The sequence below is a fragment of the Oryza sativa genome, chromosome 9 (assembly GCF_034140825.1).
Source record: "Oryza sativa Japonica Group chromosome 9, ASM3414082v1".
NCBI classification, from domain to species: domain Eukaryota; kingdom Viridiplantae; phylum Streptophyta; class Magnoliopsida; order Poales; family Poaceae; genus Oryza; species Oryza sativa.
The window spans coordinates 19,892,829-19,914,629 of NC_089043.1; the positions used below are offsets into that span (position 1 = coordinate 19,892,829).

Below are 21,801 nucleotides of genomic sequence, written 5' to 3' on the forward strand. Positions count from 1 at the left end.
CAATATGAAGTTCGGTGTGTTAAGGAAAAAGATGGTTGTCCCTGGAGAGTGCACGCGTATAAAGGGAAATGGAAGGATTATTGGACAGTGTCAGTCGTTACCAAGCATACATATTTTCTACCTGGTGTTCAGAAATACCACAGGAACATTACTTGTGCATTTGTTGCATCTGAGATGTATGCGCATGTCATCGATAATCTCACATATGAACCAAGGTCAATAATCCGACACATCGAAGAGACATACAAGTATACTATTAGCTATGCCAAGGCCTGGAGGGCCAAACAGAAAATAATAGAGATGAGATTTGGAACTTACGAAGCCTCGTATGATAATTTGCCACGCCTGCTTGGTGTTATCGAGGAAAGAAACCCTGGGAGCTCTTACGAAGTGAAGAAATTCCCCTCAATTGAACATCCTAGCAAGAGTGTGCTGCAAAGGGCGTTCTTAGCTCTACATGCATGCAAGATGGCATTCGTGAACTGTCGTCCTGTTCTCTGCATTGATGGGACATTCTTGACAGGAAAGTATCGGGGCCAGATACTAACAGCAATAGGGGTAGATGGGAACAATCAGGTATTGCCCTTGGCATTTGCTTTTGTTGAGAATGAGAATACCGACAGCTGGTACTGGTTCCTAAAATTGGTTAAAACAAAAGTTGTTGGTATGAGGCCAAATGTGTGCCTGATACATGATAGGCACGCTGGCATTCTGCGAGCGATAGAAGAGTTGCAGTTTGGGAGTATGGAACGAGGATACCCCGGTGTTTGGGAAGATGTACAGAGTAGGTGGTGCATGCGTCATATGGGAGCTAATTTCTTCAAGCAATTTAAGAACAAAGAGCTCATGAACATGTTCAAGAGGCTGTGCAATCAGAACCAGGAGAAAAAATTTAATGAGCTTTGGAAGAGATTAGATGAGTTGACAGCCAAATGCAGTGATCAGCGTGCAGCGGCTCCATCGACCGCCGTTGCTGACCCTCCTCAAGCTCTTGGACCTCTCCCAACGGATAGTCCAACATTGGTTAGAAAAACTGGATTAGAGATTCGGAAATTTTCTCAGTGGATTCTGCATGAACCAAAAGAGAAATGGGCCAAGGCGTATGACACAGGTGGTGCTAGATATGGACTAATGACAACAAATTTGGCAGAAGTTTACAACTGGGTGATGCGCGGTGTCCGTGGACTGCCACTAGTTGGCATAGTGGAGTTCATTTTACATGGGACATGCAGGTATTTTAGGGATCGGTTCCAGGCAGTTCTTCCCTCTATGCCGAACAACAGCAGTTTGTTTGGAGCTTTCATGCAGAAAAAGCTAGAGGAGTTGTGTAAAAAGGCCATGAAACATCGAGCTGTAGTGCAAGGTACCCAACAGCACAGGTTTGAGATACTATGTCAAGATAAGGCAGGCAGGGGTATCTACCGCAAGAGAGTGAAGCAGGAGTGTGTTCTCAAAGCCGACGGCACATGTCATTGCTCTTGTGCAAAGCCGAAGCTGCTCCACAGGCCATGCACCCATGTCATTGCTGCCGCAGCGGAGTGTGGCATACCAGATACAGTATATGTGTCACAGTACTTCAGTAAGCAAGCAATATATCATACATGGAGCGGCGAGATTTATGGGTTCGGCATAGCTGGGGAGTTCACAGAGACTAATGATGAAGTACTCAATATTCCTGACCCATCGAAGCTCCGAGGCAAGGCTGGAAGGAGGAGGACTCGTCGCATCCGCAACGATATGGATGAGTCGGAGGCTGGCAGGGTAAAGCGTTGCAGCAAATGCGATGAACATGGGCACACCTACAAACATTGTCCTAAAGACAAGGAGAAACCAAGTGCGGCGGAGGCAGGACTATCAGGATCAGCAGCAGATGGAGCTCGCCCTACGGGTGAAGGCACTACCTCCACTTGACCACGTCCTAGGCGTCGTCGTGCCACGTCTGGCTACGTGGTGTAGTTCTTATGTTCTATGTCGGCATGTGGATTTGCTTGTAATTCGTTTCGAACTTATCGATGTGTTTATGTTTCGTCGTGTAATGTCAGACTTCGGCATGTCATGTCTTTAGGTCTCGTGATGTAACGTCGGACTAAGGCGCCTAACGTCTTTAGGTATGCTGATGTATGTCGGACTTCGACACGTAATGTTATGTTATATTATTGAACTCTACATATATGTTAAATTGCACGTCATCGTTATGTACCATTAGTAACGTTTGCTATATTTAAATAGCCTGTACTCTTGTTGTACATAATTAATCTCATGATTTTATTACTATTTCATAATTTTGCAAGTTATCTTTTGTTTTACATTACTATTTTTTGAATTGTTCTAACACGAAACACTATATTTTTCAGAGATGGCACGTCAGGATACACCTCAGTTGTTGGACCCAGCGATAGATCACCGACACCGGTCTCACCTTACTGCAGTGTAGGGGGCTCAGCTTGGGACGTTCCGGGCACGGACGTGCGGTGAGCTACTCACGGTTCACGACTCCTTTGTCGAGAGGTACGAACAGTGTTTTACTATAAGTTAGTTGCACGCGGTCGACAAGGGACTCGTGCACTACGCCAGGAGCATCGCCGACGCCGCGGTAGGCGAGGTGCCTCAGTGGAGCTGGGGTTCCACGTTGTTGGCGGCTCTGTACCGTGCACTTTGTGAGTCTTGCACGAAGACAGATCCCAGCGTGACCTTTGGTGGGTGCCCTCTCTTTCTTTCTATCTGGGCAGCTGAGAGGATTGCGATCGGCCGCCCTGAGGTGGACCAGCACGCGTACGAGGAGTCACTGTACGAGGAGCGACCAGAGGTCGACTACCCTACGATGGGTACTCTGTGGTGCCGTCGTCAGGTACGTTGCATCGATCTTATCGTATTGTTAAGTTAATTGCTAAGTTCATTGTACATCACATCGATCGTCTCGTATTGCAGCGCCGATGGGCTTACGTCCAGGTTAGGCGGTCGTATCCTGAGTTTGTTATGGAGTTCGACCGCCTTCTGCCGACTGACGTCGTGTGGGAGCCCTACAGTGCAGCGGCTACCCAGGCTCGTGCGCCGTTGGGTCTGTCCACACTCTGCACTAGGGACCAGGCGTACTGGATGACTACGGTTCCGATGGTCTTCGACATCTGCGTTGAGCCTCACGCCCATTTCCGCGTGATGCGGCAGTTCGGCTTCCGTCAGCCCTTTCCAGTACCGTTTCCGACCACCGTCCCAGCTGCTGTTCACCGGTAAGATCTTGCACTACGCTTTCCGTTGTTGCATTAAAATCTGCCTGTTCACAATAATTTGTAACATCTGTCGTTTCACACTAATATTACACATTAATTCGCAGGTACTCGCGCAAGGGTCAGCACTCAGCTGGCGACTGGCCCGCCAAGTTGGCGACTTTTGTTGAGGACTGGTTGCTCGCAACCGAGGAGGTCGTGGACCACGAGGGAGAGCCACACACTGAGGAGTCGTACCAGGCCTACCTACGCTGGTACCAGCCACGCACCCGTACTAGGGTCACCTTCGCTCCCTTGGAGCAGCAGCCCCACGTTGCGAGCACTAGAGACCTCTATGCCAGGCACCGCGACCAGGACTTCGCTCGTGCTGTGAGTACCCTGCATCGCACCATTCCTTTATGTTTTCATGTCTTTCTCTTCATCAAATTTTACGAATATTTACGAACAAATTAACCATGCAGGTCGACGACATCAACCGGGTCGTCGTTGACGGTTCAACGACGATCCAACGTTTAGGCGCGGGGATTCCGGTACCCGTAGAGGAGCACCTGACGACGTACACGCGGATGGTGGAGTCGATGCGCTCGATTCTCCGAGTGCTCACTTGTCGTGCAGACGACGTTGCTCGGGCAGACGCAGCTGTACAGCGGCCACCCGTACCGACTGGTCCCCGTCCAGCTGCGCACGTTCCTAGGCCGACTCCCCCTCCGCACGGAGGTAAGTATTTTTATTACTATTTCTATACATGCCTCGCACATATAAGTGAGCCGTTTCACTTGCCGATTGCTTCAGGGTTTCGTGCACCGTTCAGCACCCCGCCTTCCTCGGCTAGGCCTTCTGTTGTGCCCCCCACAGGTACTTAAAAAAACAACATTACTTCGACAATCAATTTACATACATTTTATGTCTTAGCTTACAAGGGTCCTGTTGTCGATGTGTAGGTTTCGCCCAGTTCGCTATAACGCAGGCCGCCCACTTCTCCCAGGCTGCAGGGTCAGCGTCTCAGGTAGCTGTGTCGACCTCGCACTCAGCGCAGTTCTGGCAGTACACCGGGACTTCGTCACAGGCAGCCGGCACGTCGAGTCAGGGTCCACCACTGGACCATGCTGGGACCTCGTCGGACCGCTTGCTGCCTTGCACCTTGCTCTTCGACATCACTGACTTCGACTTCGCTTCAGGCTCGACAGAGGACGTCATTGGCCCCTCACAGCTGGGAGGCGCACCGCCGGTGCAGACGCAGGACCAGGCGCAGGCCACTCCTCCGCGGGACACTCGTGCTACCCGTGCTGTGCCACCGGATCGTTTCACCTACTCCCAGGACCACGTGCGAGCACAGGCCCGGAGGACCAAGCGTGGTCGCGGCGCGGGGCAGGGCCAGTAGAGCAGTCTTCTCTTTGTTTACTTGCTTCACTTTCCAGTACTGTATGCTTGTGTAATGACTACGTTGTTGTTATATGTGCACGATACCTTTCGGCGCATGCACGATACCTTTCGGCGCATGCATGACTACTTTCTGCCGCACCGATGCAGCCTCCTTTATTCGCGTGTGATACGAGTATTTGCCCGCCATTTGGCGCATACGACCAATGTAACTTTCAGCGCCGATCATGCATGTATCTTTCGGCACCAATCAGGCGTACCCACCATACCCCACCACGTTCACATGTCAGGGGTATCACTCGATTTTTTGCGCCTATATAAGTCGCCTTAACGAGTGAGGCCTCACAATCTTTCAGAACTCAGTCACATTCAGTACTCTCTTCCCCACTTGCTTTATTACAAATCCGACCGGCTTTCGTCAATGGCTAGACGCCGGGGTGTTGAGGATCCAAACTGGCGTAGCGATCCTTGTGTATACCTACTACCACCTTGGTGCCAGCGTCCTCTCTGCCTATGCGGTGATCGATGCCAACTAATGGCTTCGAGGAATCCTGATATTCGAGAAAGGCGCTTTTTTAGGTGCCCTAACTATGACCGTGAGGTATTTTATTATCTGCATATGCTTATTCATTCCGTATGGGCAATCGCTTTATTCTTCGTAACACTACTCTATTCGGCAGACCCGCACTACGGCTTGCGCATATATCGAGTGGGTCGATACAGAAAATCCCGTTCTCGACCTAACCACTTGTTTACAAGAAGGTCGCTGGTATTTCGCATCCGAAAGTACTGAGCAATACTTACAGAGAAAAGCGGCTTATGAACGACAATGTCGTGAACAACAGAGCGACTGGCGGGTGCTAACTACGGCACTCCCTCCATGGGAAGCCCGTCCAAGATGCAGGTGTGGTGATCGTTGTCAGGTTCTTCGTTCCATAAATACTACAACATTAGGTCGAAGGTTCTTTGTTTGTCCAAATATTCTTGACGACGATTTCATGGTAAGAATATTTTGATTACATGAATCCTTATTTTCTCACAACATTTACTAACTTTGCTTGCTTTACATCTATTCTTTCCTCCCAGGAACCACCAAGGAGATGTCAATACAGAGAATGGATAGACACCAGAAGGGTTCTAACTCCACCTAGCCGTGTTGTGTAGCTTGAACTACCAGAGCAATACAGGGTTACTAAAGCGCGGTTTGAGAGAGGAGAGGGATCCTCACGTAGGGGTTAGCTATTATCGAACAACTTGGCATATTGAAATTTCTACTGTCATGCTTCCTTGTCCCATTACTACATCGTCGTTGTGTTCAACTATTGCACTACCTCCCTCCTAGTTCGAATCTAATATCATCTATGTAATCGCAATGCAAATAGTCGTATCATGTTCAAATTGTACTACTATTTCTTCATGTTACATAATTCTCCTTGTTTAAGTCCATATAATGTTTCAACGACCCAGACTGCGATAGGCCTATATAAATTATCCGAGTACTAATACGTCGAATAAGGTACAAAATAATACCTCACTTAACATATGAAATTGCGCAACAACCAACTTCAATACATTTTTATAACAATATTAACAAGTTTTATCAATAAATACTTCTTTATTTATTATTAACATAACATAGAAAAATCTTTTGGCCGTACTTTTTTCATCTGGGTCCCTTGCCGCCCTCTATTGGGGCGGCAAGGGACCCAGATGAAAAAGTACGGCCGCAAGCTCTTTATGGGCGGCCAAAATTGCAATTAGCCGGGCCTAATCGCAATTTTGGCCGACGGCGGCAGACAGTGCGGTCGACCCACCGTCTGCCACGTCAGCTTGCCGCCCACCATTAGAGCGGCAGGGGCTATTTCTGCAATTTTTTTGGTCGATAGATTATTTCTGTAAATATTTAAAAAAATCTAAAAACGAAAAAAAATCCTGCTTTGAGTGGGGAGCTTTCTTCAGCAGTAGCTAATTTATACTCCCTCCGTTTCAAAATGTTTGACACCGTTAACTTTTTAGTACGTGTTTAACCATTCATCTTATTTAAAAAATTTAAGTAATTATTTATTATTTTCATATCATTTGATTCATTATTAAATATATACTTTCATGTACACATATAGTTTTACATATTTCACAAATTTTTTTAATAAGAGGAACAGTCAAACATGTGCTAAAAAGTCAATGGTATCAAATATTTTGAAACGGAGGGAGTAATTTGCATGCAACTTCATGTTGGAGCATCCGTTTGGTACTTAGAAATCGACATCATAAAACTTATGTCGAATAATAAAAAAATTTCCCACATTGATTTGAATGAGTTCAATCATTACATGGTTCACCAACACACCGGGGAAAGAGATTCAGGCCATGTTTGGCAAAGGCACAACTATAGATCCTAAATCCACGCTGCAAATTAAATTAGAGTGGTTTAAAATTTTATAATTTATTTTGAATTAAAATAAATAATTCATTCAAATATTACCAACGTAATCACAGATCCAGATATATCAATTTAAGCTATGGCAAACATAGCCTTAGCAGATACTCCCTCCGTCCCTAAATATTTGACGTCGTTACTTTTTTAAACATGTTTGACCGTTCGCCTTATTTAAAAACTTTTGTGAATATTATTCAACTTAAGTAAGTAGTAGTAGTATATTTAACAATTAATGAATCAAATGATAGGAAGAGAATTAATAATTACTTAAATTTTTTAAATAAGATAAACGGTCAAACGTGTTTAAAATAGTCAACAACGTTAAATATTTAGGGACGAAGGGAGTATGAGATTTGAACAACATCAGAGAACAACACCATCTGCGCTGTCAGTACCACCGTATTCACAACTTGAAGATAAGGTGAATAATGCTACAGGCAAGGGATGTAGGAGATCGACCACACGGCAACACAGACCAGCCGAGACGGGAACGACGGTGTAGATCGCGGCCTCGGCACACAGGCAAACACGTACGAATCATGGTAGCAGCTTCGCTGGAGACATAAATCGAGGCCGGTAGAACGCCGGAGAGGCAAACACAAGGATGGCGCGACGCCGGAGACGCGGACGTGCATGGCGGCGGTAGAGCAGGTGGCGCCGTGGCGGCAGGGAGCCGATCGAGCAGCCGGTGGTGGCGAGTTGAAAAGAAAGTTTTCCCCTGCTATTTCCCCTGTTAACCAAGCACCATCCGGATGACATGGGGGTTTAACACCCAACGTGGAAGGGGATTGGGTGGTGGGAGGGGATCCACCCAATCCCGGACTGGTGGTGTTTCCCCCAGGGAAATCCCTCCCCACGTGCCGAACGACGCCTGAGGAGGTTGTCCGGCAACGTGTAGTTCATGCACCCACACAGCATGTACATGTAGAACACCGTCGTCGTCACCACGCTCAGCCTCGTCGCGCTCTTCATCACCTTTGCCTCCGACGGTGGCGGCGCCTTGATTCGTGTCCTGAACAACAAAACAAAACAAGCAGCGGTGAGCAAACCTTGCTCAGAGAAAAAAAAAACAGAGCAAATTAACTTTGTAGCTAATGGTGTCAGTCTCACTCACTTGGATCTCGATGAGGATGTTGGAGAAGGAGTAGGCGAAGGCGATGTCACCGAATGCCTGCAAGCTGCGCCACACCTTCTGCGTTGAGCTGACACCGACGCCGATGCTGATGCCGGTGAGGCTGCCATGGATCCCGCCATTGGCTGCAAATTCAGAGCTCATCACGGTAAGCAAAGACAAATTAAAGAACCAGATTATCTGTATGTGACAGAAGAATTAATGGACGTTACTCGAGCTGCGGCACGGGTCGCCATGGCTGTTGTGGTGTAAGGGTTACTCGCGCTCGTCCGCCGTCGTGCTCGTCCGCTCTAATCGCCGCCGTGCTCGGCCGCTCGCCTGTAGGCCGCACTCAGCTGCCGCCGCCCGCCGTCGCTCGGCTGCCGTGCCTCAGTGCTCGCACGCTGCCCGCCCATCGCTGAGATAAAGAGAAGAGAAGGAAAGGAAAAGAAAGAAAATGTGCAACTGACATATGGGCCCCACGTACTTTTTTAATTTTTTTTGCTGACTAGGATGCCACGTCAGCGAAACCACCCACATATACTGTTATGGGACCTCCTTTGAACGGTTTGTGTGAGTTGAGGGGTACACATTTCTGGTCTTTCTGGTCAGGGGTGGGCATTCGGTCTAACCGAGAAATTCGGTTCGGTCTTTCGGTCTTTTTAAAATTTCGGTCATCAAAAACTCAAGACCGATCGGTCCAAAAAAAAATGAAGACCGAGCACTTCGGTAGTTCGGTTCGGTCTCGGTCATGACCGAACTAACCCGAGAGCAGAAGTCTCTGAACAAAAAAATCACAAAAGCCAAACAACAAATGTATGGTTGACAAATCAAAAGGCAACTCAATAGATAGATGATGCATCTGCTGATCTGCACATGCAACTAGGAAATCAAGCAGATTCAGAAAGACAAACTGAAAAGCAAATCGAGCTAGGCGGTGAAGGACGGCGCCGGCGCGGTGGAGGTGGAGACGGCGCGAGGGAGGCGGAGGGCGGGCGGAGGCGACGCCGACGCGGTGGGCCGAGGGCGGCGCCGGCGCCGACGCAGTGGGCCGAGGGCGGATGGAGGCGGCGCCGGCCGCCGGCGCGGTGGAGGCGGAGGCGGCGCAGGCGCGGTGGAGGCGAAGGCGGGCGGCGCGAGCGGGAGGAGTGGGGAGTGCGGCTGTGAGGGTGAGGGAACCGAGCCAAGTGGGAGGCTGGGGGTAGGGTTGGTGATCTAGGGTTTATTTTAGTGGGCTTAGTACTGGCCTACTGGGCCTCCTAGTCTATTGGGCCAGTTCGGTTATTTTGGGTATTTCGGTTAATCGAGCCCAATAACTGAAATACCCGAAATAAATTCGGTCTTTTGATGTTAGGGACCGAACAACTACCCGAATTTTTCAGTCTCGGTCTCGGTCTTTTCGGTTCGGTTCTTTGGTTCGGTCTAATTTTGCCCACCCCTATTTCTGGTTTTGTGGTTAAAGGATCTTAAAAAATCTCGCTGTTAAGTTGAGGGACCTCCGGTGAACTTATTCCAAAGAAAAAAAAAGGTCCACTTTACGTTCGTCCAATTGTAGGCCGAGTTTAAGGAATAAGTCTATATTGTCTCCCTCCTGTCTTACCCTCGATCGAATTGCATCCCTCAATCGGGTAACGCCTCTCCCAACTACAAAAACCGACTCAAATCAATTTGGTTGAGAATCGGTTTGGGCTGACATGGCAGGTAGACCGTGGTTAGATTCGCTGAGTCGGCGCATGGGTCCCATATGTAGGTGAAATGCAGCAAAACATGGGCAGTGGGTCCTACATATGGGTTGCATATACCTCTCTTCCTAGGTAGCAGCAGAGGCGAATTGCTGGGAGCTGGGTCGCTGAGTTTTCGGGTGCCGGAACGGTCGGTCAGGGTGGAGGTGGGGTGGAGGCAGAGGCGACGCAAATGGCCATCGAGCTGATCAGCAAGGACGATGTTGCACTTGAGGTCGATGAGCGTGGCGAACACCTCCGACAGGCGAGCCCCCTCAAGTGAAACATCGTGGCGTCAGAGGTATGGACGCACGACGTGCGCATGGCGGCGGCGCTGGTGCACGTCACGGACGTCGACACGCTCGCAGCCATGCATGCATCGATCGATAACCAGGGTCGCCTGCTGCTGTACGTGCCACCTCCTGGGCAGCGGGAGCGCGGCGGCGGCGGCACGCGCGCGCCGCCATCCCGCCGCGCACGCCACACGCCGTCCCCACCACATAACGCACGACGATTCCGGCGCCCCCGAGTCCTTCTCCGCCACGACAACGACGGCCACCCCGTCGTGGAGGTCGTAGACTGCGCGCGCCGAGCGCGGCTACGTACACGCTCGTGAACGTGCGGCCCCGACCGGCCGAAGCTGTTGTTCGACAGTGGACACCGTGTGCACGATGCACCCTCACCGACATGCAGTACGTCGTCTTCCATGGTACCGTACGTCATCGCCGAGGGTTTCAGTGCTCACATTTGATTAGTAGTTTCAGGAACTGCTATATATCTCTAAACATATATATCGTGGTAGCAGCCTATCAAAAACTTAATATAGCACCTCAGGCAAACCTAGCATCTCTGTAGAAAGCAACTTAATAATTGTCATGGTTGATAAATTTAGTGTGATTTACTGATTCGGGAGCTAATATGATCCGTATCGATTTTGCTAGATCTTTGTCAACAGATTTTCACCCCCAATATTTGTCGTTTTTCTATCCGTAGGATTTGCGCCATGATTCGTGCATTTCCCTGTGTGGATGAGACCGTGTGGCCTGTGAGCAGATGGCCTGGGAGTCAATGTGGGCCAACCCATGTTAAATTTTGGATTCCGCGCTATTATGTCCGTAACCGTTGGTTGTTTCCTCGCTCTCTTTCTTTATTCTCGCTCTTTCTCTACATCTCTTTCTCCTCTTTCTTTTCTCTTCTCGTTTTCTCCGTCGAGAGAGAGAGAGAGCTCGCCGGCGAGAGAGAGCACGAGCAGCTCCCCGGCGGGAGAGAGAGAGCGCGCGCGCTCGCTAGGGGAGACAACTCGAGAGAGAGTGTTTTTTGAGTTTCTTCCCTGATTTGCTGGCATCATTAGCTTGTGTTTTGGTTTTTTCAATGTCAATAGGGCTAGGTTTAGAAGATTCGGGTCAATACATGACGATTTTTTTTGCTCCCAACGTATGGATCTGATTCAGAATCACTTGTTTTAGTTTTGGAATCCGTTTAGGTTTTGGATTCCCTAAGTTTTTAGTTATAGTTTGATTCAGTTCAGTCTAGGGTGTTTTGTTACTAGTCCATTGTTTGCAAACGACCAGATTCGATGGTGTTCTATGTTTTTTTTTCTAATCCACGAGGGTTTTTGTATTTTTGGTTCGATTTTTCTTCAGGGGTGTTCATGTTGGGGGTTGGATTCAGGGGTATTTGATGGAGTTAAAGGTTTAATTCGAGGTGGATTTAGGGGTTTTTTCTAATCACCCAGATAGTTGATCATTTTTTGGATCCCTGCATGAATTTTCTTCAGGGAGGGGGTCAGATTCATGAGTTGATTATTTTTGCTTTGATTTATGTGTGATTTGAATATAGTAGGGAAGCATCATTGCAACTTTATCTGAATGTTGCATTTCACTTTCAGTGATTAGTTGACTGATCTGTTAAACTCCTTGCATGAGTCTGAATTTTTCTGCATGTGAAGCATTTCGTTTCAGAGATGATTTATCTGTCAACTCCCTGCATATATCTGAATTCTTATGCATCTGAAGAATTTCGTTTTACATATGCATGCTAACTGAACCCCAAGTATGTTTTGTGTTGCCTTCTGCAGCATATGAATCATTTCGTTTCAGAGATGTACGGTTTGATTTCCCAGTATGCTGAGTTGCTTGGTTAAATTAAACCCAAACCCCTACATGCGTTCTGCTTTCTTCAGATTGTATTCTACTGTACTATTTGGTTTATAAAATTCCTGTACATGTTCTGAACTTTTCAGTGCTGATCTAAATGAGTTAGCAGCAAGCCAATACCTGAACTTGGTCCCTGTTGCTTTGAGAAATTATGGGCTATTGGTTGCATCTGCTCTTTCTTCTCTTCTGAACTTTTGTTCATTGTCAATCGCTCGTAAATCGTAAATCTGTTTGAATTGGCGCTATTTCTGAACTTGGGAACATAATTGGCACTATTTCTGAATTGGGAACAGGGGATAGCACGCTCGTAAATCTATTTGAATTGTCAGTATTTTTTGAATCTTGGAGCAGGCTATTGCACAGTTTCAGTCGACATGAGCTTTTTAAAATCTCATACTTCAGCAAACTGAAAAATAATTTGGAGGGTTTCAGTCTAATGTTGATCTAATGCATTTCAATGGTAGCAAAACCAAGGTCACTTGGGTGCCTGGAGGTATTCACATGCCTGAAATATCTGTATGATTTTTTTTCTTCTTTATTCTGAATGACCCATCGTCCCATCCCAATATTGTTCCCATGTTAATTATGTGTGGAGCTTGTTAGTCAGTTAACTCATTTGCTGTGAAATTTAATCGGGAGGCTCAACAACAACACCCTGTCTGGTCCATTCCCTTCTGCATCAGCTAACTTGTCACATCTTGTTGTCGAGTGATTTTAATATATGTGCACGGAAGTTTGAGATATGTGCAAATTATGTACAAAATTTAATATATGGGCAAATTTGTACACAACTGGAGATATGACCGTTTGGACCACAATGCTCTGTTTTTTTTATCCTAGGCTCTAATCTAATTGTTGTGCTTTGTTAAACACCACTGTCTGAAGATGATTTTCACTTGAGGAAAATCTTCAGTCCATTGTGACAAAGTGACTCCTTTTCTGAAGAAATTCTTTATTTTTTGAAGAAATTCAAGCATGCTTGCAGTTTTAGCCCAGTTACAGTCTATATGTATTGTAGTTACATATGTAACTTTTGTTATTTCTCACTGTAACTAACTATAGATATATAGTCCTTGAAAATTTATCAACGCTACAATCTCTAATTTGTTGTATATAATTTTATGCTAGATTATATTGTCTGCCAAGATCATTTTATGGTGCATAATGCTAGGTGAGCATGATAACTGACCTTTCAATGTTTTCTTGCTTCTTATTTCTCTGGACAAAATTTTGTCACTTTCATATCTCTCCGATTGCATATCCCCTGATTTTTCAGACTGTAACCCATCAGACCCTGCATGTTTATATTATTTGTAACATAATTTAGAACTTGTTATAATAGGGGAAAATATTTAATGCTGCTGCATGAGTACTGAATTTTTTTGAAGAAATTCAAGCATGAAAGCTGTTATAGCCTAGTTACAGTTCAGATGTAATGTAGTTACATATGTAACTTTTCTTATTTCTCACTGTAACTGACTATAGATAGATAGGTCTTTAGATTTTTCAAAGCCGCCATCTCTAATATATGTGCTAGATTAAATTGTCTGTCAAGGTCAAATATGGACCATAATGCTAGGTTATCATGATTATGACCTTTAGTTGTCTTCTTGCTTCTTTTTTCATCAGACGAAATTAATGTTATCTCTTTCAGATCTCTCTGATTATGTATCCACTGTTACTTGAGATCGAATTGTAACAGAACCTGCATAGATAGGTTATTTGTAATATAATTTAGATAATGTATATTAGACAAATTTTTTTTGAAGAAATTCAAGCATGATTGTAGTTACATCCCAGTTACAGTCAATATGTACTGTAGTTACATATGTAACTTCTGTTACTTCTCACTGTAACTGGAGATAGATAGTTTTTCAAAAAAAAAATCATGCTTTCATGTATACAAAATTGTGCTAGATTTTATGACTGACAAGATCAAATTTGGTGCATAATGCTATCTGTCCATTGTTCTGACCTTCAAGTGTCTTCTTGCTTATTAATTTTTCTGAGAAAATTTTGTCACTTTGACATCTATTTGACTCTGTATTCACTGTTGCTTGAGCTTCTAATCTATCAGGCGTTGCATGTTTCAATCATTTGTAGTACAATTTAGAACAAGTCATAATAGTAAAAAAATGTTAATGCTGTTGCATGAGTACTGAATTTTTTGAAGAAATTCAAGCATGATTGCATTTAAAGCCCAGTTACAGTCAATATGTACTCTAGTTACATATGTAATTTCTGTTATTTCTCACTGTAACTGGATATAGATATATAGTTCTTTAAAAATTTATCATGCTACTATCTCTAATTTGTTGTATATAAATTTTTGCTAGATGACATTTTCTGACAAGATAAAAAATGGTCCATAATGCTAGGTGAGAATGATTCTCACCTTTAACTGTCTTCTTGCTTCTCATTTCTTCAGACACAATTTTGCTTCTCATTTCATATCCATCTAATTGTGTATCTCCTGATTTTTGAGATTGCAATATACCTGACCCTACATGATTAGGTTATTTGTAATATAATTTAGAACATTTTGTCATAGGCAAAAAAAAAGTTAGTGCATGAGTACTGAATTTTTTTTAAAAAAAAATCAAAGGATGATTCCAGTTATAACCCAGTTACTGTTCAAATGTACTGTAGTTACATCTGTAACTTTTGTTATTTCTCACTGTAACTGACCGTAGATAAATAGTTCTTTATATATTTGTAACATAATTTAGAGCTTGTTATACTAGGGGAAAGTGTTTTAATGTTGCTGCATGAATACTGAATTTTTAAAGAAATTTAAGAATGATTCCATTTACAACCCAGTTACAGTTAGATGTACAGTAGTTACATCTGTAACTTTTGTTATTTCTCACTGTAACTGACTATAGATAGATAGCTCTTTATATATTTGTAACATAATTTAGAGTTTGTTATAATTGGGGAAATGTTTTAATGTCGCAGTATAAGTACTGAATTTTTTAAGAAATTTAAGAATGATTCCATTTACAGCCCAGTTACAGTTTAGATGTACTATAGTTATATATGTAACTTTTGTTATTTGTAACTGTAACTGACTATAGATTGATAGTTTTTGTTACGAGTTTTTCTGAAAAAGTTACATACTTTTAACTACTTGATCTAAAGAAATTTCCTATTCCAAGCACTTTTCTCCAAAAGAAATTCACTATTCCAAGTGCTTTTCTCCAATATTTTTACAGAACTGAGTTGTTTTTGTTTGATTTAAAAGATGACTGGCAGAATATGGTGAAGTCAATGGGGAAAGGTAAAGGTGGATTTTGTGCTAGGTAATTTGTTACCTGGAAGATTATGTCTTGTTGATTTCAACTTCTTGACCTCAATGTTCTTGGTAAGAATTTGCTTCTTCTTCTTTTTCTCGTTCTCCTCACTGTCTATGGCGTGCTCGATTTGTTTTGCTCGATCTAGGGGATTTGTGCGAACTGGTGTGGTCTCCCTGTGTTATTTTGTTTTTTTCTAACCTTTATTGGATGTGAAGTTATCATTATGGGCCATGATGTATTTGCAGTTATGGCCTGTATAATTTTTTGTATTGTTCTATGGGCTAGAATTCGAGCCCATGTAGTTTTGTGATCTGACTAGTCAGAGAAAAAAATATGTAGCATTTTTTGTGTCCTCTGGATCTTAATCTAACGGTATGAAAAAATCTGGGTGATTTTGACCCAAGGATTTGTCGACAAAGACATAGCTAGTTCCGATCCGTATACCCCTAAAAAAATCACACAACATGAACTATTCAGTGAATTGATAGTTTGACAGGCATGGAAGTGAAGCCTTGAACAGATCAATAGAACACATCACAGCAAAATCATCCATACACTTCGAGCGGGATTAACCAACATAGAGACAGTAAGGGCTGGATCATACCGTGCTTGTAGATGGGATACTCACCATGCCTGGTTGCTGTAACCCGTCGAGAAGCATGGTGAGGAGGAGGTCACCATGGAATGTGGTGTTAGTGCCGGCGGCGGGACCTCCAATGATGCCGGCGCAAACATCCTTTTGGACTGCCGCCTCATCTTGATGTGATTCGAGGACGAATTTGGGGTCTAGGGTTTGAGAGGAGGCGATTTGGGGACGAATTTGGTGGCATGGGAGTGGATTTGGGAGGGTTACATGACGGATTGGAGCGGGAGGACTCGATTTTAGCGGGAGGGAGGGGGATTTGGCGCGTGGAGGAAGAGAGGTTGGGGGCGGCGGCAGAGACGCACGGGATCAAGGGGAGGAACGAAGCGGCGGCTTAGCGCCTGGAAGCCCGCTCCGTTCTCTCTCTTCTCTTCTCACTCCGCCACCTAGGATTTTGATGACGTGGGAAACGGTTCCGCCTGCTGACTAGGACTTACTATACTTGCTCTTAGAGACACAAAGCTTGCTGCTGGTACTGCTAGTGTACGTGAGCTCGAACGAACACGAGCTGCACTGCATGTGTACGCTCGTTTTGGTGTTGTCAGGTGTCAGTCGCATGCAGAAAGAGAAAACGCACGCATGTTGATACACCGTCATCGTCGTCTTGCCAAGTCGAAGACAACCCCCGTCACCTCCGGCAACGAACGCACGTACGAGCACCTCCGTCCCTGCGTCGAAGCCGCGCCAACCAACGCCGCAATACCGAGGTAGTACAATACATGAAACGGAACATATGCGTCCTCCGGCCTCTCCCGCCTCCGCTGCTCGTGCTTGCCTGCGTGTGGAGACCGGAGAGAGAGCAAGAGACGGGAGAGGGAGAGGCGAGGAGCGAGAAAGGAATATAACTAACACGTGGGACCCATCCACTGACTCAGCAAGTCTAACCATGGTCAACTTGGCACGTTAGAAATAAACCGTTTTCCAAATCATTCAAGGAGTTGATTTACACATATTTTTAAAGTTGAGAGAAAGGTTATACCCGGTTTTGTGATTGAAGGGATGCGATTCGATAGAGATGAGAGTGATATAAAATAAACTTATTCCCAAGTTTAATTAAAATCAGGGTTATGCGAATCCTGTGAGTAGATAAAGGGTGATATGGGGCACGTGGCTGTGCATGTCGCCTGTCATGTACCCACGTCGCCCCAGAGAAAAAGTTGGGCAACGTGATGCACACTTAGCGCTCACTCCATGGACTCCCCTTCATCAGAATCGGTGGCTAGTGGGTGGGACCATTGATGACTAAAACAAAGACTTCCGTGCCCTGCTCCACATGTCAGACGGAAGGTGATCTCATCGCATCCGCTGGACTGCTTGGAGGAACATCTACAAGACCAAGCATACCAATTCCTATGTGCTGGGCCACACCCCAATATGTATGCATGGGTGCTATAGACTTCCCTTCACGTATAAAATGAGGGTCCATGTCAACGAGATAGAGGATCAACTCCCTTGAGTAGACTAAGTTAGATTCAACGACTCTTGAACTAAGTGAATAAGGGTTCATCCTCTCCGACTTAGCATATATCACCAATATCCATTGTAAACTTATCCATTCATGCACTGAGCAAAGACATAATAGTAGAGTATTACGTTTCTTAGCGATCCAAACCTATATAAACCATCCGCCTCCACTCTCTTTTGTACCTGTCCCGACCACAAGTTTAGAAATTGCACCCATGCCGAACTCTCAAGGGAGAGTATTTTGCCTTTCCGCTAGAGGAGTTTTGTGCTCCAACACCCAATATCACAAACTCTTCACGCTATCCCACGAAGTTCTCCACATAAATATAGCCTTCAAACCCCACTTTAAATTCAATGGTTTACAACTAGAATCACCACCAACCTGTATACAATTATTAGCGATCACGCCAAAACGATGACATGCAACAGTTAAGCCACATGATAATCACGTCATTAATGAGTAGCCAGCTCCGCCAATCAATTATGTGCCCATAGTATGAACGCAGAACCGCTAAAAACTTATTTTTTACCAAAAAGAAAAAAATACAATCCCTAATCTTATACCAAAAATTTAAACCCTTTGCTCATCCATACAGAATTTTCCGTACAATTACAGCCTTCAAACTATCTCATTAACTTGAAGGGCTATTGACATAGATCCATTCGTACCGCACGGATTAAGATCCTCTAACTTACTTTCCTCTAATACTCTAATAGAGGATCCTCTTCATGCCGCACGCAACAAGCACACATGGCACTGTAGCTAGCGGCTGGTTGCCCGACTTCGCCCAAATTCCGCAAAACTGTAGGGCTCTACATGCAAAATAGCCTGACAGCTAGACCCCACACCCACCGTCCGCCCACTGCTATACCTACCCCACCTCCCACCTCCACCCCACCGGAGATCACAGCGAGATGCCCCACCACCGCCACCTCACTCCGTCTCCCTCCCACGAGGAGCACGAGACCCCAAACCCCTCGCTAACCCCTCCTCCAATGCAGCTCGCCGCCCTCGCCTCCGACGAGCCCCCGCCGCCGCCGCCGGAGCAATCCCCCCGGCGGATCGTGGTCGCCCACAGGCTCCCCCTGAACGCGACGCCGGACCCCGGATCCCCCTTCGGCTTCGCCTTCTCCCTCAGCGCCGACGCCCACGCGCTCCAGCTCTCGCACGGCCTCGGCCTCGCCCACGTCGTCTTCGTCGGCACCCTCCCCGCGGAGGCCGCCCGCGCGCTGCGGCGCTCCGACGAGCTCGACCGCCACCTCCTCGGGTGCTTCTCCTGCCTCCCGGTGTTCCTCCCGCCGCGCGCCCACGACGAGTTCTACGCCGGGTTCTGCAAGCACTACCTGTGGCCGCGCCTCCACTACCTGCTCCCGCACGCGCCGGCGGCCAACGGCTACCTCCACTTCGACGCCGGGCTGTACCGCTCCTACGCGTCGGCGAACAGGAGCTTCGCCGCGCGCGTCGTCGAGGTGCTCTCCCCGGACGACGGCGACCTCGTGTTCGTCCACGACTACCACCTCTGGCTCCTCCCTTCCTTCCTCCGCCGCGGCTGCCCGCGCTGCCGCGTCGGGTTTTTCCTCCACTCGCCGTTCCCCTCCGCCGAGGTGTTCCGATCCATCCCCGTCCGGGAGGATCTCCTCCGCGCCCTCCTCAACGCCGATCTCGTCGGCTTCCACACCTACGACTACGCGCGTCACTTCCTCTCCGCGTGCTCTCGCCTCCTCGGCCTCGCCTACACCTCCCGGCACGGCCGCGTCGGCATCAACTACCATGGCAGGACGGTGCTGATCAAGTTCCTCTCCGTCGGCGTCGACATGGGCCTTCTCCGCACCGCCATGGCTTCGCCGGAGGCCGCCGCCAAGTTCAGGGAGATCACTGAGGTGGAGTACAAGGGCCGCGTACTCATGGTGGGCGTGGACGACGTCGATATCTTCAAGGGCGTGAGGCTGAAGCTCCTGGCCATGGAGAGTTTGCTCGAGACGTACCCGGCGTTGCGCGGCAGGGTGGTGCTCGTCCAGATCCACAACCCCACGCGCTGCGGCGGCCGCGACGTGGAGCGCGTCCGCGGCGAGACGGCCAAGATACAGGCGCGCATCAACGCGCGGTTCGGCGGTCCGGGGTACCAGCCGGTCGTCGTCGTCGACCGCGCCGTCCCCATGGCCGAGAAGGTGGCGTACTACGCCGCCGCCGAGTGCTGCGTCGTCAGCGCCGTCCGCGACGGGCTCAACCGCATCCCGTACTTCTACACGGTGTGCCGGGAGGAGGGCCCCGTCGACGCGAAGGGCGCCGCCGGCGGCCAGCCGCGGCACAGCGCCATCGTTCTCTCCGAGTTCGTCGGGTGCTCGCCGTCGCTGAGCGGCGCGATCCGCGTGAACCCCTGGAACATCGAGGCCATGGCGGAGGCCATGCACGGCGCGCTCACCATGAACGTCGCCGAGAAGCAGGCGAGGCACGTGAAGCACTACACGTACCTCAAGCTGCACGACGTGATCGTGTGGGCGAGGTCGTTCGCCGCCGACCTCCAGCTCGCGTGCAAGGACCGCTCCACGATGCGGACCATCGGCATGGGGATCGGGCCGAGCTACCGCGTCGTCGCCGTCGACGCCGCCTTCAAGAAGCTCCCGCCGGAGCTCGTCAACCTGTCATACCGCGCCGCCGCCGCCGCAGCCGCCGGCGGCGGCGGCGGCAGGCTGATCCTCCTCGACTACGACGGCACGCTGGAGCCCACCGGCGCGTTCGACAACGCGCCCAGCGACGCGGTGATCGTCATCCTCGACGAGCTTTGCTCCGACCCTAACAACGTCGTCTTCATCGTCAGCGGCCGGAGCAAGGACGACCTCGAACGCTGGCTCGCGCCATGCGCCAACCTCGGCATCGCCGCGGAGCACGGCTACTTCATTAGGTAATATATATCATCTCGTCACGTCGTGCAACCATCCATGCATCCGTGTGCATTAGAGAAAGAGGAAGACAAGACAACGTGTTGCATTGCATTGCACCAGGTGGAGCAGGGACGCGCCATGGGAGACCATGGCGAGCAAGCAGCTGGCGGCGGCCATGGAGTGGAAGGCGGCGGCCAAGAACGTGATGAGGCACTACGCGGAGGCGACGGACGGGTCGTACATCGAGGCGAAGGAGACGGGGATGGTGTGGCGCTACGAGGACGCCGACCCGAGGCTGGCGCCATTGCAGGCCAAGGAGCTCCTCGACCACCTCGCCACCGTGCTCGCCAGCGAGCCCGTCGCCGTGCGCAGCGGCTACAAGATCGTCGAGGTGATCCCTCAGGTACGTAACGATCACCAAACGGCAATGCCGGTGATCTTCCATCCGATCCGTCGGGCTCGTTCATCATCAATCACGTTCTTGATCAGGGCGTGAGCAAGGGCGTCGCGGCGGAGTGCATCGTGTCGGCCATGGCGGCGCGCCGCGGTGGCGCGCTGGGGTTCGTCCTGTGCGTCGGGGACGACCGCTCCGACGAGGACATGTTCGGGGCTCTCGCGAGCCTCTGCGGCGGCGGCAAGAACGGCGGTGCTTCGTCTTCCACCACCACCACCACCGCGCTCCTTGCGGCGGCGCAGGTGTTTGCGTGCACGGTGGGGAACAAGCCGAGCATGGCGAGCTACTACCTCAACGACAAGGAGGAGGTCGTCGACATGCTCCATGGCCTGGCCTTCTCGTCGCCGTCGTCCCGGCTCCGCGCCGCGGCGGCTCCCCGGCGGCCGGCGGATTTCGATATCAAGTCCCTCCTCCGGTGTGAGTAAGATTGATTGCTGCATCCATCGATCGGGGAAGAAGCTACCTTGCTTGCTGCGAAAATGGTAGCTTAAACTGCTTAGCAATTACCAGAAACAGTGAGAAAGATCAGAATAAACGTGCAATTTGCACCGGAGAAATCTTTAGAAATCAAAGATTTGTTGGACTTGGGACAGTGATGAGCTGTGCGTCAGAGGTTGCTTTTGCCTGTCAATTTTGTTTCGTTTTGCTTAACCTATGTTTAGATTACCTGTTGTTTTACCATATCATTGCCTGATGTGTTTGACGAAATATGTTGTTTTACCATACCTTTGACCTTTCCAAGACCATATTCCTGTTCAATATTTTAAGGAGAAGCAGATGCAGATGTTACTGTCAGCATTGCCTGCTGCGCGTCTGAACAGCTATGTTCATGGCAATCTGAAGATTTTAAGTGAACGTTACTGACAATGCAGGATGCAGATGTAGCAAAGGGGAGAAGAAACAACGACATATCTGACGAGACCTCGTTGCAATGATCAGAATGTCCAAACAATTCTACTGAAACCAACCTCTGGCATCCAGAATTGTTTTGTGTTACTCTTTGCAGAAGAGTTCACGCGGCCAAGATGTCAT

At 48.1% G+C, this 21,801-nt stretch overlaps 3 protein-coding genes across 3 annotated transcripts; 2 read left to right on the forward strand and 1 right to left on the reverse strand.

Moving 5' to 3' along the window:
* Positions 1-3,352: 3,352 nt before the first annotated feature.
* On the forward strand, positions 3,353-4,706 carry LOC136351920 (uncharacterized). The gene is made up of 4 exons (XM_066304382.1): positions 3,353-3,593; positions 3,686-3,941; positions 4,017-4,079; positions 4,166-4,706. The coding sequence occupies exons 2-4, from the start codon at positions 3,791-3,793 to the stop codon at positions 4,603-4,605; spliced, it is 654 nt and encodes a 217-aa protein (XP_066160479.1). The 5' UTR covers positions 3,353-3,593; positions 3,686-3,790; the 3' UTR covers positions 4,606-4,706.
* Positions 4,707-7,422: 2,716 nt separating this feature from the next.
* LOC9266325 (uncharacterized) lies at positions 7,423-9,349 on the reverse strand. Its single transcript, XM_015755160.3, has 3 exons — positions 8,386-9,349; positions 8,156-8,298; positions 7,423-8,053 (listed from the first exon to the last, which is right to left on the reverse strand). Exons 1-3 carry the CDS (start codon positions 8,407-8,409, stop codon positions 7,807-7,809), a joined length of 414 nt encoding a protein of 137 aa, XP_015610646.1. The 5' UTR covers positions 8,410-9,349; the 3' UTR covers positions 7,423-7,806.
* Positions 9,350-18,309: 8,960 nt separating this feature from the next.
* Positions 18,310-21,492, forward strand: LOC9268811 (probable alpha,alpha-trehalose-phosphate synthase [UDP-forming] 8). Its single transcript, XM_015755425.2, has 3 exons — positions 18,310-20,335; positions 20,436-20,718; positions 20,805-21,492. The coding sequence occupies exons 1-3, from the start codon at positions 18,348-18,350 to the stop codon at positions 21,192-21,194; spliced, it is 2,661 nt and encodes an 886-aa protein (XP_015610911.1). The 5' UTR covers positions 18,310-18,347; the 3' UTR covers positions 21,195-21,492.
* The last annotated feature ends 309 nt before the right edge of the window (positions 21,493-21,801 follow it).

Bases quoted from the DNA above. Each gene is read 5' to 3' on its own strand.
- LOC136351920 (XM_066304382.1), top strand. From the start codon at position 3,791: ATGGTGGAGTCGATGCGCTCGATTCTCCGAGTGCTCACTTGTCGTGCA. The intron at 3,942-4,016 runs GTAAGTATTTTT...CGATTGCTTCAG, and splicing joins GACTCCCCCTCCGCACGGAG to GGTTTCGTGCACCGTTCAGC. The intron at 4,080-4,165 runs GTACTTAAAAAA...GTCGATGTGTAG, and splicing joins TTCTGTTGTGCCCCCCACAG to GTTTCGCCCAGTTCGCTATA.
- LOC9268811 (XM_015755425.2), top strand. From the start codon at position 18,348: ATGCCCCACCACCGCCACCTCACTCCGTCTCCCTCCCACGAGGAGCAC. The intron at 20,336-20,435 runs GTAATATATATC...GCATTGCACCAG, and splicing joins GAGCACGGCTACTTCATTAG to GTGGAGCAGGGACGCGCCAT. The intron at 20,719-20,804 runs GTACGTAACGAT...GTTCTTGATCAG, and splicing joins TCGTCGAGGTGATCCCTCAG to GGCGTGAGCAAGGGCGTCGC.
- LOC9266325 (XM_015755160.3), bottom strand. From the start codon at position 8,409: ATGGCGACCCGTGCCGCAGCTCGA. The intron at 8,299-8,385 runs GTAACGTCCATT...CTGAATTTGCAG, and splicing joins CGACCCGTGCCGCAGCTCGA to CCAATGGCGGGATCCATGGC. The intron at 8,054-8,155 runs GTGAGTGAGACT...TTTGTTGTTCAG, and splicing joins ACATCCTCATCGAGATCCAA to GACACGAATCAAGGCGCCGC.